General features: G+C 43.8%; 1 protein-coding gene across 1 annotated transcript; it reads right to left on the bottom strand.

Moving 5' to 3' along the window:
- Nucleotides 1-413: 413 nt before the first annotated feature.
- Nucleotides 414-13,058, bottom strand: LOC125946360 (uncharacterized). Its single transcript, XM_049669191.1, has 5 exons — nt 12,967-13,058; nt 11,818-11,875; nt 9,538-9,674; nt 1,751-1,863; nt 414-598 (listed from the first exon to the last, which is right to left on the bottom strand). Exons 1-5 carry the CDS (start codon nt 13,056-13,058, stop codon nt 414-416), a joined length of 585 nt encoding a protein of 194 aa, XP_049525148.1.
- Nucleotides 13,059-13,342: the final 284 nt, after the last annotated feature.

Raw genomic sequence — 13,342 nt, 5'->3', positions numbered from 1 at the left:
GTCAATACAACCAGATAGAACCAATCATCTATATGTTGTTAGCATTTGTGCAGGCACGTCGTCAGAATCTTTTATGTTGCACGTAAATAGTTGGTTGACTAGAACTAATCAAGAAAGTTTCATTACTTCTCAAAGGTATATTAAGATTTTTGTCTGAGCATGGTATGTTTATCTAGAATGTTTTTGAAAAGAGGTGGACGTATAAGGAATCAAAGCGACCCTTTCACATGTGTGATCCTCGTCATTTTTTTTTCTTGGTTCCCTTATAAATCCTCCAATCAATTTGTATTACATCGAGGAATTAGCACATTCCCGATAACCCTTTCTGTGTTCCGTTACCTTGGGTGCTGCACATGTTCGACTTGACCGCTTTGTACTGATAGCGATTCTTCACGTACGTATACCGCCATTCGCTACAGCGAGAAAGTTGCACGCACCTGCGTCACAGAGAGTACGTATTCAACACCGACTTCTCCAACGATAGCCGACAGCTTGTCTGGGATGCACGTCTCAGGTCTGTGCACAATCACAGGAAATTTGTTCGTGTCTTCGATGGCCATCGAAGTTCTCGTGGTCCAGTATACATTCATGTTGAGCTCTGAAGGAAATGCATCGCGCGCAGCACGACAGAATGAATGAATGAATGAATGAATGAATGAATGAATGAATGAATGAATGAATGAATGAATGAATGAATGAATGAATGAATGAATGAATAACTGTCGTAACTAAACAGCGGAATCAGTGCGTTATGGTCACATCGAGCGTCATCAACACAAGTTGTAAATCGCAGTATATCCGTTCTATGTTAATAAAAGGCAGGCGCGTGAGCATGGACACAAGAAACGAACAGGGCAACACAAGCCGGTGTTCGGGCTGTCCCGTTCGTTAAGGAAAGGACAGGCCAAACGATGGTTTTTTGTTATCCTGTTCGTTTCTTCTCGTGTACGTGTTTGCACGTTTGCCTTTCCGTAACATGAATGCCTGCCAACTTGCTCAAGCTGCAGCTGTTCTAAATATCTGTTCTATTTTGCCTTGCTCTTTTCTGCTATGCTTTACCATGATTTGTTCTGTACGGCTCTATTCTGTTCGGTGAATTCAGGACACATTCCTGTCACTTCCCGTTCTCTTCCGTGCTATTCTGTTATTAAGTGCTTCCGAGCGGTTTCCGAGCGGTTGACATTTTGCGTATGTCGACTACTCTATTTCTAGAAATTTGACAGAGAATAAGACACGAAAAGAGCAGAAAGGAAATGGAAATGTGCAAAGTAAAAAAGTAACAAAACGGAATGACAGGCACAATGCGAAGACGCTGTCGCATAAGCCTCAAAAGACGTTAAACACATATGCAGGTAACAGAAAAAGAAAATTTTCATGCTTCACTTGTATATCATCTTAAGTTTTCTCAGTTTCTGTACAGAAACCATTTGAAAGCCAGCATAAGAAAGAAAGAAAGAAAGAAAGAAAGAAAGAAAGAAAGAAAGAAAGAAAGAAAGAAAGAAAGAAAGAAAGAAAGAAAGAAAGAAAGAAAGAAAGAAAGAAAGAAAGAAAGAAAGAAAGAAAGAAAGAAAGAAAGAAAGAAAGAGAGCTGCTCCAGCGGTCGTTAGAGTGGATATCTTTACTTTAAATGCAACGAAGTTCATTCATATCGGTCCAGTGATTGTCTAAGTGGGCAACTTTGCTTTTCACGTGCGTGAATTTGGCATGACAAAGAGATCGCTTGTGCGACCGTGGTACATCACTTGCTCACCCCATGTCCAAGGCGCCTTGCACTGGAGAAATGTGCTCTCAGGTTCCGCGTACTCTATAAGGTCCAGCGTGTAACACATGTGGTTCGGGTGGCGGAAGTACGTGCGCACTATGCTGCGTACAGAGAGCCATCCAAACAAGACAGTCGTACACGGAAACAGTGGAAACTTCAACTGTTCAACAGCGGTGAAACGAGGGACGCCTCTCCGAAGCCCGCTTTTCGAAAAGGGAAACTTGTGGCAAGAAACGACCAAGTTTCCTGGTTGACTCCGGAGACATCCCTCGTTCCACCACTGTTGATTGTATTACAGAGAGTCAGTGAACCAAACATGCTTTTGTTAACGTGACCAGTTTTTCATATTGAAAAAAAAAAATCAGGAGCCATTCCACTCTGTGAAGGTGGATGACCAGCGGAGCTGTTTAGCACACGACGCAGAGCACACGACTAGTGTCGTCTTGCATGGCGAGCCGCTTGCGGCTGACCTATCGGGAACGATCTTCATCAGTGTTTGCCGCCCGCCGCCGCCGATTGCATTCTCGCATCTGTTCTCGCCGCGCTGCTCTTCGGGAGTTCGCGCTACACGCGGCCTCCCCATTATGACGAGAGAAGAATGCGGGACATCAAATTCGGGACCTGAGGTATTGCTCACGGAGTTGAAAAATCCGCGGAACCCCAGCCATAAACAGCTTCGCTGTAAAAAGTTTGACCCCAGAATTTCGCAAACTTGCGCTAGAAATATTCATTTACGAATGTTGGGAGCAACGATTGCTGTTTTTGTTATTATTATTTCCTGCCAATATCAACATCCTGCATGCGACAGTACTCTTTCCTTTTCTCGCCTTTTCCTTTTCTCCTCTTTTTTTTTTTCCTCCTTCTTTTCTGGCACTCGCATTTACTTGCTTTAAAGAGTAGAGAAGTGCGAATACTCGATATTTTGAAAACGCATCGAATAGACTTTGCTATTCGACTCTAAAATTTGCGATTCGAAGTTTCAGTTAATTGCACATAATAAGGTATGAAATGTGTATTATGCATTCATACAGAAGGCATTGACTAGAAAACATAAATACCGCAGCGATACGTAACTACATAAACAGCATATTACTGGAGTCGCTAAAACAATATATATATATATATATATATATATATTATATATATATATATTTATTTATTTATTGGAATTACCCTCAGGGCCAGAGGCATTATAGAGGGGAGTGGTACATTTAAAAAGTACAGTACAAACGTTCTTCTGTAAATACAAAGTTGGCTGAAAAAAAAGAATAAGTGAACAGTACTAGTCGTAACTAAACAAACAAGAATCAGAGTTTGCGAAAAAAGCAGAATTACATAAATAAACAAGTAACAGTACATGTCTTTAGCAAACAAACAAGAATCACACAGTTTGCCAAAAAACGTAATTACATGGTTGGTTGCACAACAGTAGACTTGAGTTTAAAACGTTATGGAAATGAGAATGATGAACGATGGACGTGATTGATCCTGGAAGATTGTTCCAGTCCTGTGAGGTTCGGGGAATAAATGACTGACTACATGTGTGGGTTGAGCATCGCATGATTCCCACCTTTTGGGAATGATCAGAACGAGTGGAGATGTATGATGGAGGAAGAATAAGGTTGTTGTGCAGGGTGGGACTGTAGTATATTTTGTGAAAAAGACTTATGCGGGAGAGTTTGCGACGACAAGCGAGAGACGGAAGTTCTAAAGAGTCTTTCATTGCAGTGATACTCGCGGTACGACTGTAGTTTCCAAGGATAAAGCGGACAGAATTATTTTGGACTAGCTCAAGAGCTGAGGTTAGTACAATAGTCGGACGGGTCCCAAATGGATGCGGCATATTCTAGTTAACTTCGTGTTAGAGTTTTGTAAAGGAGGAGTTTCAATGGGACAGGGGCAGAAGAAAAGTTGCGTCGGAGATAACCTATCGAACGGTTAGTATTACGAATTATTTTGTTAATGTGGACAGACCAGGTAAGAGTGCTAGTTATGTGTACACCTAAGTAGCGATAAGACGTTACGGGTTCAACAGCGAAGTTGTCAAGCAAATAAGTGGTGGAGCAAGAAGATGTACGAGAAACGCGTAATACTTTACATTTAGTAGTGTTCAGTTCCATTATCCAGGCTTTACACCACGTTAGATATAGAGTTGAGGTCATTCTGAAGAATTGTTACGTCATTTGGATCCGTAATTTCTCGATATAATACACAGTCATCGGCAAATAAATGAATGTTAGATGTAACGCAATCAGGCAAGTCATTAATATAAATGAGGAAAAGGAGGGGGCCAAGTACAGAACCTTGCGGTACGCCAGAATGGACGGGACTCAATTGGGAACTAAAAGTGTTAGCCCACACATATTGTGAGCGACCGGTCAGGAAATATTCAATCCAAGAAAGTAGCTTGCTATCGATGTTTACTTTGCTTAATTTCATGAGAAGTAAATTGTGGCAAACTTTCGCAAAAGCTTTTGCAAAATCAAGCATAATTTTGCATTATATATATATATAATACCACAAAACAATTATTGTCAAGAACGGTAACTGGTAGAATGATTGCTTCGAGTGCAAAAAATTACGGTGGGTTGGCTTAAATCTGTAGAAGTCAGATGGTACCTTAAGATGAGATGGTGTTCAATTCCGTGGTAACGTGGCCGAAAAAGTGGTAGTAAAGTTTTCATAATTGTGTGCAGGTGTTAGTAATATGCAGTCTTTGTAAGATGTAAATCGGGTTAACACGGAGTGATATAACTGGCTTCTAGTAATTGCAGGAAAGGGGAGCTTTCGGTAATCGAATATTCAGTTCTGTTCGATTTGAAGATATAGCGACACTTATTGGAGCCTTCCACTGTGGTGAAGTGGAGCCCCCCGAACGCTTTCTCCTGTGGTACAGTGCACAAGTTGCTCGGGCTTAGAGCACTGCACGGGCCCGGGCCAGACTCGGGCCTGATCATTGAAGGGCCTAAGTAGGCCTTCCAGCACACGCGACCGCTATGCATAGCATGGTTCAATGCATTCTGCGCCAAGCTGAAGTTACACGTGCAAGATGACTGTCATCATCATCATCTGCCTATATTTATGTCCACTGCAGGACCACGGCCGCTGGATAAAAAAAAAAGCCCCCGGCGTGTGGCGCCGCGGCGGATCACACCATTTTCAATGCACGCGGCAGGCCGCACCTTTTTTTTATCCAGTGGCTGTGGCAGGTCGAAGGCCTCTCCCTGCGATTTCCAATTAACCCGGTCTTGCGCTAGCTGATTCCAATTTGCGCCTGCGAATTTTCTAACTTCAACTACTACTATACAGAACTAATAGAAGAGGCCGCAAACCCAGGCGATGGATTCCTCCTGGGGAGAACGATATAACGCTCTATACCAGGAGCGGAAGCGTCATCCCAAGAGTGGACTCCATCCGGGTCCTGGGCTTGGTGATAGAAGCCAACGGGTCCAATAATCAAACGATTCTACGTATCGCTAAGAAAGTGGACAACGCAATCAGGCTTATCAAAAGAGTAACTAACCGCCGACATGGACTTGGAGAAGACAACGTCGTTAGACTGCTTCACGCCTTTGTGCTATGTCACTTCGCCTACGTAGCATCCATGCACGAGTGGCAGAGATCCGAAAGAGACAAGCTCAATGCATTGTTAAGGAAGATAATCAAGGTAGCTCTTGGGCTACCTATGTACACGGAAACCGAAAGACTCATGCAACTAGGAATGCACAATACACTGGAGGAAATAGCCGAGGCACAAGAAAGAGCCCAGTTCTTTAGACTCTCTACCACGCGATCAGGAAGACAGATCCTCAAACGAATTGGTATACCAATTACAGCAATAAATAATAATTCCCAAAGATCTGCGGAAGAATATCACAGTCATGCCTGTTCCAAGGAATGTTCACCCAATTCATAACGTGGGCAGAAGGCAAGCCATAGCCAAAGCCCTGCTAGAGAAAGCTCAAAATCAGCCTGAAGAATGCTCGTTCGTCGACGCGGCTTTCATGCCCAATAGACGAGCCTTCAAAGCTGTCCTTCTGAACGGCAAAGGTGAAGTCGTCAACTCGGCTTCCACTTACACCACGCAACCAGACATTGCAGAACAAGCAGCCATCGCATTGGCACTTTTAGACCAAAAGAGATCCAGGATCCATAGCGATTCTAGGGCAGCCGTCCGAGCATTTACCAAAAGAGTCATTTCTAGACAGGCCCTGGCAATTCTCGACGGAAAGGTTGTCAAACCCCACACGATCATCTGGTTTCCTGCTCATATGGGAGAAATCAACGGTGCTCCCGTGAACCTCAACGAATCTGCCCACAATGCTGCACGAGGACTTGCCAACCATGCAGCCACAAGGCAAGAAGATGCTGAGATTCCTGATTGCAAGGACCACCTCCTCACGTACAACGAGCTAACCAAGCACTTCTACCTACAACGCAGGGTCTTCCCCCCTCCACACAGTAAACTAAATAGAGCTCAGGTCATTACACTAAGGCTCTTACAAACAAGAACTTACCCGAACCCTTTATTAATCAGCAAGATCTATCCGGAGATCTCTGCTCATACAAGATGCGATAAATGTAACGGTACCATAGATCTAAGGCATATGCTCTGGCGTTGCTCCGCGTTACGCAGCGACAAGGACAACACTGAAGAGCGGTGGGACGCAGCTCTACGCAGTCTCACATTAGATGAACAGCTATGAGCAGTCAAACGGGCCCGCGAAGTGGCCGATAGGCTGAGCCTTTTGATCCCAACGTGGGAGCGGCCCGCTTCGGGCTAGGAAACTAGCGCGATCCAATGGACCAAAATAAAGTTTTTCCATCCATCCATCACCCCACCTAGTTTACTGCCGTCCTCGACTGTGCTTCCCTTCTCTTGGTATCCATTCTGTAGCTCTAATGGTCCATAGGTTATCCATCCTACGCATTACATGGCCTGCCCAGCTCCATTTTTTTCCGCTTAATGTCAACTAGAATATCGGTTATCCCCGTTTGTTCTCTGATCCACACCGCTCTCTTGACTGTATATCTTATCAGATGACCGTATATCTTATCAAAGAAAATATTAAAGCAGATGAAGTGCTCATTTTTAACAGCGGAGCTGTTTCAGCCGGGCGTAATGTGTCTGTTGAATCCAAAAATATGGGCCGATCCTGGCAGCAGTGCAGAAAGGGTCTAATTAAGCGCAATGGCACATACACCTGTGAACTAGCGAAGCTGAGCCTGGGTAAGTCTAGCTAAGAAAGGTGGGGACTACTTAAACTTAATCATCGATAGACAATTGATTGCCTATCAATAGCTAGTCGATAATCGAGCAATAATCAATAAATTCCCGAAAATGCTAGGGATGACTTAGTAGTGCTTAGCCTAGCCCAAACACGTGGCCAATACCTTGCGATAACCAATCAATAGCCAATCAATAGCTAATCGATAATCGATCAATAAATTCGGATAACTTGGTAGTGCTTAGCTTATCTTAAATACGTGACCAATATCTTGCGATTCACAATCGATAGCCAATCAATAGCTAATCTATAATCAATCAATAATAAATAAATTCCGGAAAATGCTGGGGATGACTTGGTAGTGCTTAGCCTAGCCCAAAAGGCAGGACTAGCTAGGTGCCCATCAGCTCCGCTGTCTCTTTAGCATTGCGCCGCCAGTGCAAGCGACGCTAATTTCTTTCTTTTCCGCAAAAACGAACATTGCTTCCACGTAAGGAAAAATAAATTATACAAAGAACCACTCCTCAAACCATTTCCATGTTACCGCTTTTGCGATCGCACTATTACCAGTGTCGATACTATGGCATTATTTTAGCGCTAAGGCCAGTTACTTTTGTGCTTCAATGCATAAAACAGCGTTTTCCTCAAAAAGTTAACTGGAACGCCCATGCATTTCGTCGGACACTTTGAAAATGAATATCTCGAAACTGGTTCAGTTCTGAGAATTCGTCCCAAATGGATACGCCTTGCGAACTCAGCGGCTATAATTCGTAGATTGAAAGATGTGCCGTAAAATAATTAATTAAAAAGTTATTTAGCGTAATTATGTTAAATATTCAATTAGGCGTTTTGACCATCCATTAGGCCATCCATGTCAGAATTGGCTTGGAACTACATAAAGCAATTAGCCTCCTTAGAGCATCGTCGTATTAATGCGAACACAATAAATCCTAAGATATGGTCAATTCCATACTTCAGAACACTCTATAAGCATCAGTGGTTAATATATAACCTACCATTCACTTTGAACAAATACAAAAATGTCGATAATTTCAGTAAAGAAGAGCTCGGCTGATACTTTGGTCGCTTGTGATGACCTGATGTAATTATTATTCTGTCCTTGTGTATGGTTCTGAGTATATAATGTACATCCTGTTTCGTTTTCTTAGCAAATGTTAATCTTGTAAAATTCAGTCTCATGCTATGTTGTATAGCTGGTGTTGCGTTGTTTTGTAAAGCTAGTATTGCTATTGTAGTGTTGTTTAAAATGCATTCTGTTAAAACTTTTTCCAATTCTGTTAACTCACCGTTACGGAAATAACCTTTGTCTTTGCGTTCATAGCTATTTCGTCTATGAGGAATTCCAGCGACAGCTGGAAATATATGTGAATAATTGTGCATGTGCGCACACTGTTTGCTATACTATTGCCTTGCCTGATCTTTTGGTTCACGTCAAGCTACATATGTAGCTTTTAGTCCAAAATGACCGTCCAGCATGTAAACTGGAGAATAAATAGATTTGATTGATTTCGTCGGACACTTTGAAAATTATTATCTCGAAGCTGATTTAGTCCTGGGAATTCGTTCCAAGTGGATACGCCTTGCGAACTCGGCGGCTATAATTCGTAGATTGAAAGATGTGCCGTAAAATAATTAATTAAAAAGTAATTAGCGTAATTATGTTAATTCTACAATTAGGCGTTTTGATTTCTCGTGGAAGTAATGGCCGACTCATCGAGTAGTTTAGATCAAGGATTATAATTGTGCTATCTGCCACAGGCAATCTTTAAAAATTTGGTTCAGTTAAAACAAAACCTTTATATTTGCATGCTAAATGACATCATAGAACCATATCGTACAAATCAAGGTAAGTGCATGTGCACCAGCAGAAAAATAGCAGCACATGCAATGGGCCGGATTACTGATGTTCCCGTGGGAGAAACAAAGATTTCGGCCTTTTCTTGCTTATATACTGCAGCTGATTAAACCTCGAGAAGGTGAGGCTGACAGATACGGTACAATCTGTAAGTAAAAAAAAAAAGAGTTCTTTTCTTACAGGCCGGGCCTGGTCATGCACACGCGGGCCCTAGCTAAGCTTAGTAATGAACGCCCGGGCCCGGGCCGGGCCCGGGCTTTGTATTACGGGCCCGGGCTGGGCTCGGGCCTCGTAAAGCGGGCCCGGGCCGGGCTCGCGCCGAAAATTGAGGCACGTGCAGTGTTCTACTCGGACTTGCATAGATCTGCGAATTGCAATTTTCTTTGCGAGACTGTTCGTGCTCACAGGGTACCCCGTGAAACAAACGTTTGTTTCACGGGGTTTCAACGAAACGGACAGTCTGGCTTGGTTTAGGCACACTATATAACTAATCCATGGATGGAGGGAAGCCATTAGCACTCAGTGTTCCAGTGTTTCAATTCCAAGGACTGTTTTCAACTGTTTAAGTCCAATGCTGCTGCTTATAGTTCAGTGCTCGAACGAGAAGCTGCGTATTCAGCGTGTAGGTCACGCTCAATGTGACACAATTAGCGGATACGAATTTAACTTACTTCTCTTTGCAGCGAATGGCCGAGCATGTTGGGTCACTGGAGCGCAAGTAACACTCGAACATGTCGCCCGCGGACATGGACACCTTGGCCTGTGCCTCCAGGTCATGCACCAGCACCAACAGTTGGCCGGGACGAGGCTTGCGATCATGTCATGAGAGTCAAAACAAACGCGGTACAACACAGCAAGGCGCACACCGGGTGTTGCAGCCGAGGCACCCGAATTACTCCACTAATTATACTCGGTGAATACCCAAGAAATCACTAAAAGCTCAGTCCACAAAACCGCACCGCATCTGCCCTATGTGCTTCAAATTTCCAAGACATATAGTTGCCGAGGCACTCCTGTTCATAGTTAACTAGAATAACCAGCCTAACTATACTCATGTTGAAAGAAGTTCGTCTCCGATGTGACGCCATGAAAATAATAATAGTCATCATCATCAGCCTATTTTTAAGTCCACTACAGGACGAAAGCCTCTCCCTGCGATCTCCAATAATTGCAGGAGTCATGAGGGAGCCAAGAAAATAAAGCAACGTAATTGACTGGCGCATCTATGCATCGTCTTCTTGAGTTAGACAGTTGTGTATACTCTACTGGATCCTTAGGCTGTCACCAACTATATAGTAAATTGTACTATAGCTAATTACGTACATTAAATCCGGCCCATCTAGGCACACCACTGGCTGGACGCCTTCACGGCGGCCGCTCGACTCCTGAAGTTTTTAGCCTCTCAAGCAGTCTCATGACACTCTTAAAAAGGCCCTTCGATAAAATAGCTTGCGAAATAGCAGATAGGCGGCTTCAGGGGTTTATCCAGAAGTTCGACTTTGGGGAGGGCCGGGGCGGTCAAGGGGCGGGGCGAGGACCCTTTTTACCACGTTATTTTATTTAATTAAGGCTCAACGCTTTTTTTCATCAAATGGTGATGAAAAAGCTGCTAATTAGCAGAAGTACACTAATTAACCTTTTAAGCAAGCATATTAAACCACATGTTACAAGTTCGGCCTTGTTGGTCCATGTCGAGCTGATGTCGTTGCGCAAGGAATACAACGAAGGTGAAGACAGGCGCGTGCACAGACAGACGGGCACGAACGAACGCTGTATAGAAGACCAAAATGTGTGCCTCATTTTGTCAGGTCTACAAATTCAATACTATATTTAAACACCCATGGCATTCTGTCACCACGTTTGACAATTGCAAGAACATAAGGGACAGCGTTTAGAGTTTTCATTTGGTTGCACAAAGTGTATTCTTCTTTTTTTCTATGCAGAACAAAGTGAAGCAAGTTCTTCAATCTTCAAGTCTTGAGAGAACAAAGTGCAGACATTTTCAAAACTAATATATCATTTATCAGTACCGGTATTGGCACAAGAGATCTAGTTGTGTTGATAGCGGCGAATAGAGGCAGCTCCAGTGCGACGGAGCGTGCACGGCCGAACTTAGGTATATACCCGTGACGACAGTGAAATGCCTCTAGATGTCCATTAGCCATGACTATAGTAGGCCGCGCAACTCTGAGCGCCGGCAGTTGCATAGACGAAAACACACGGACGTGTCTTGCGTTTACCGGGACGTCAAGGTTTCTCTCATCCCTGCAGCTCGCAGTGCAGCACTGTCGTCTGCGCGCTGTGCACTGAACGTCAAAAGAGGGCGTCAAAATTAGGGCTACGTAGCGTCCACCTCCGCAAAAGAGTAAATATTACTTAAAAGATATTACCACAGAGCATGGGATCAGCATGATTTTTTTTTCAGGAGGAATGCCTGTCTGTGAGAGGGGAGGAGGGGGGGGGGGGGCAGGGCTGAAATATATTTTTTTGGGGGGGGAGGGGGGGAGGGATGCTCCTGAGGTGGGGGGGGGGGGGGGGTGTTAGGAGGGTGTTGAAAAGATATTACCACAGTGCGTGGGATCAGCATGATTTTATTTTTTTCCAGGATGAATGCTTGTCTGTGAGAGGGGAGGGGGCGGGGAGGTCTGAAATATTTTTTTTTTTTGGGGGGGGGGGGTGTTAGGAGGGTGTTGAGGGGGTGTGTATAAGTCCCTGGGCGGCATTCACCAAACGCGAAGGCCTCGATAAGGCCAAAAAAACATGCAAGGTCGAATCATCAGTGGCGTTCGCAAACGCAGTGAGCGCCATGACATGATCCAACAGTTGTAGCCGCGCGCGCACAGACCTGAAAAGTTTTCGAGAGGTCGGTGCACAGAAAATTTGTGAGCTTCACGCGGCTTGAAGAGAAACCATGCTACTCGTCTAAGAGAAAAGGTTTTCTGCTTGCCTACCTGATCTTTATCGTCGCAGTTGCTTTTCAACATGGTGCAGAAGGCAGACTTGTTAATCCTATAGGAAAGTAACAGATTTTTAAGGGTCTGAGCCATCAATGCCTAAGGTCATAGGCTAGAAGATAAATTAATACGCAGAAAAAGCTAAAGTGATGATCCGAAGCTTAGGGAGGTAACAAGACTGCGTAGTAGCCATTTAAAACAGTGAAGAGTATGCAAATAAATAGCGGGCACAAAATCATGAGAACAAAATTTGCACACTCGTAAATACTGATTCGAATGGCATGTGGCAAAGTCCCATGCAATGAACGGCCACTAGCAATGACTATAAAAGAAAAAGTGTATAATAATACAATGTGCCAGTACTAACTTCTCGGGCCGAAACTCTTAAGGATAAATAGAAAACTTCAAAGCAACGTGACGTCACCGCTAAGGGCAATGTTACGTAAATAACAGGCGCAACGTTATCATATATGAAAGTGGAAGTATAGATTAAACATAAAAGGTGGGCAAGTTAGTTTTATTTTAGATTAAGCGGTAGAAATGCGATGAGAAATCGTGCACGTGATGTCTAAAACTGTTAGCCAGTGGCTTTTAGTGAAACAGAACGGGTACCAAAGGAAGCCGAAAGCAGCCGACGGCAACAAAAGATTACGTGGAATTTGGAGATAAGGAAATCGACAGGTACACGATGCAGTCGGCCGTTGCAGAACATAAGTAACAAGGTATCGCTTGGAGAGGCATTCGTCCTGCTGCGGACTTAAATGCGATAATAATGAACATCATTAGAGAGAAACCATTATATAAAAACACAGCACTTGGTAACCGGCAGCGCTCCTATAACAGTATACCTATAGTCAAATGATGCATATACCCTCTGACAGCTAGAGGCGCAAAATTTTGAACCACTAGATGGGTGGCGCGGCGTCCCCCCTGCGTCTTCTCTGGACCGAAATCAAGTTATTTCACTCACTCACTCACAAAGCGTTCAACTACAAGTTTCTCATTACTTCATCGACATCGCGTTTGTGTGTGGTTACAGAAACTAAATTATAGCAGATTAATTTTCCAGCGCAATCATTGAAGGCGGTTGTATAGTCATCTACAACTAAAGACAACGAAAAGAGAAAGTTGCGTAGGTGGACTTGCCAGTTTTCCGTGCAGACAGTGAGGGCTGGGAACATGATACCCTTCTGGAGTTCTTCGACAACTGTGACAGAGAATGGGTACTGGAAATACATCTTGAGGATTATGCCCGTCTGCCAAAGGAAACCCGTGAGTGAAACGAGCCATATTGCGGCGCGCACCACGCCACGTTCTGTTACATGCATCTGCGGAAGGAAGATTAAGCAAGATCTCGAAAGCACGCCACGCCGATTAAAAACAACACAAGTATAAAGAGCACGGAACTTCAAGTATATCACTTCTAAGCATGACACTTCAAATCGACTTCATTGAAGCAAGGACCAATTTTGAAGCTACGTTCTCCTACACGTCCCTTTTTGTCGTCGTTATAAGTTTGTAA

The sequence above is a fragment of the Dermacentor silvarum genome, chromosome 6 (genome assembly GCF_013339745.2).
Source record: "Dermacentor silvarum isolate Dsil-2018 chromosome 6, BIME_Dsil_1.4, whole genome shotgun sequence".
NCBI classification, from domain to species: domain Eukaryota; kingdom Metazoa; phylum Arthropoda; class Arachnida; order Ixodida; family Ixodidae; genus Dermacentor; species Dermacentor silvarum.
The sequence above is the reverse complement of the archived record's forward strand: the minus strand, read 5'-3'. Positions and strand labels throughout refer to the sequence as shown.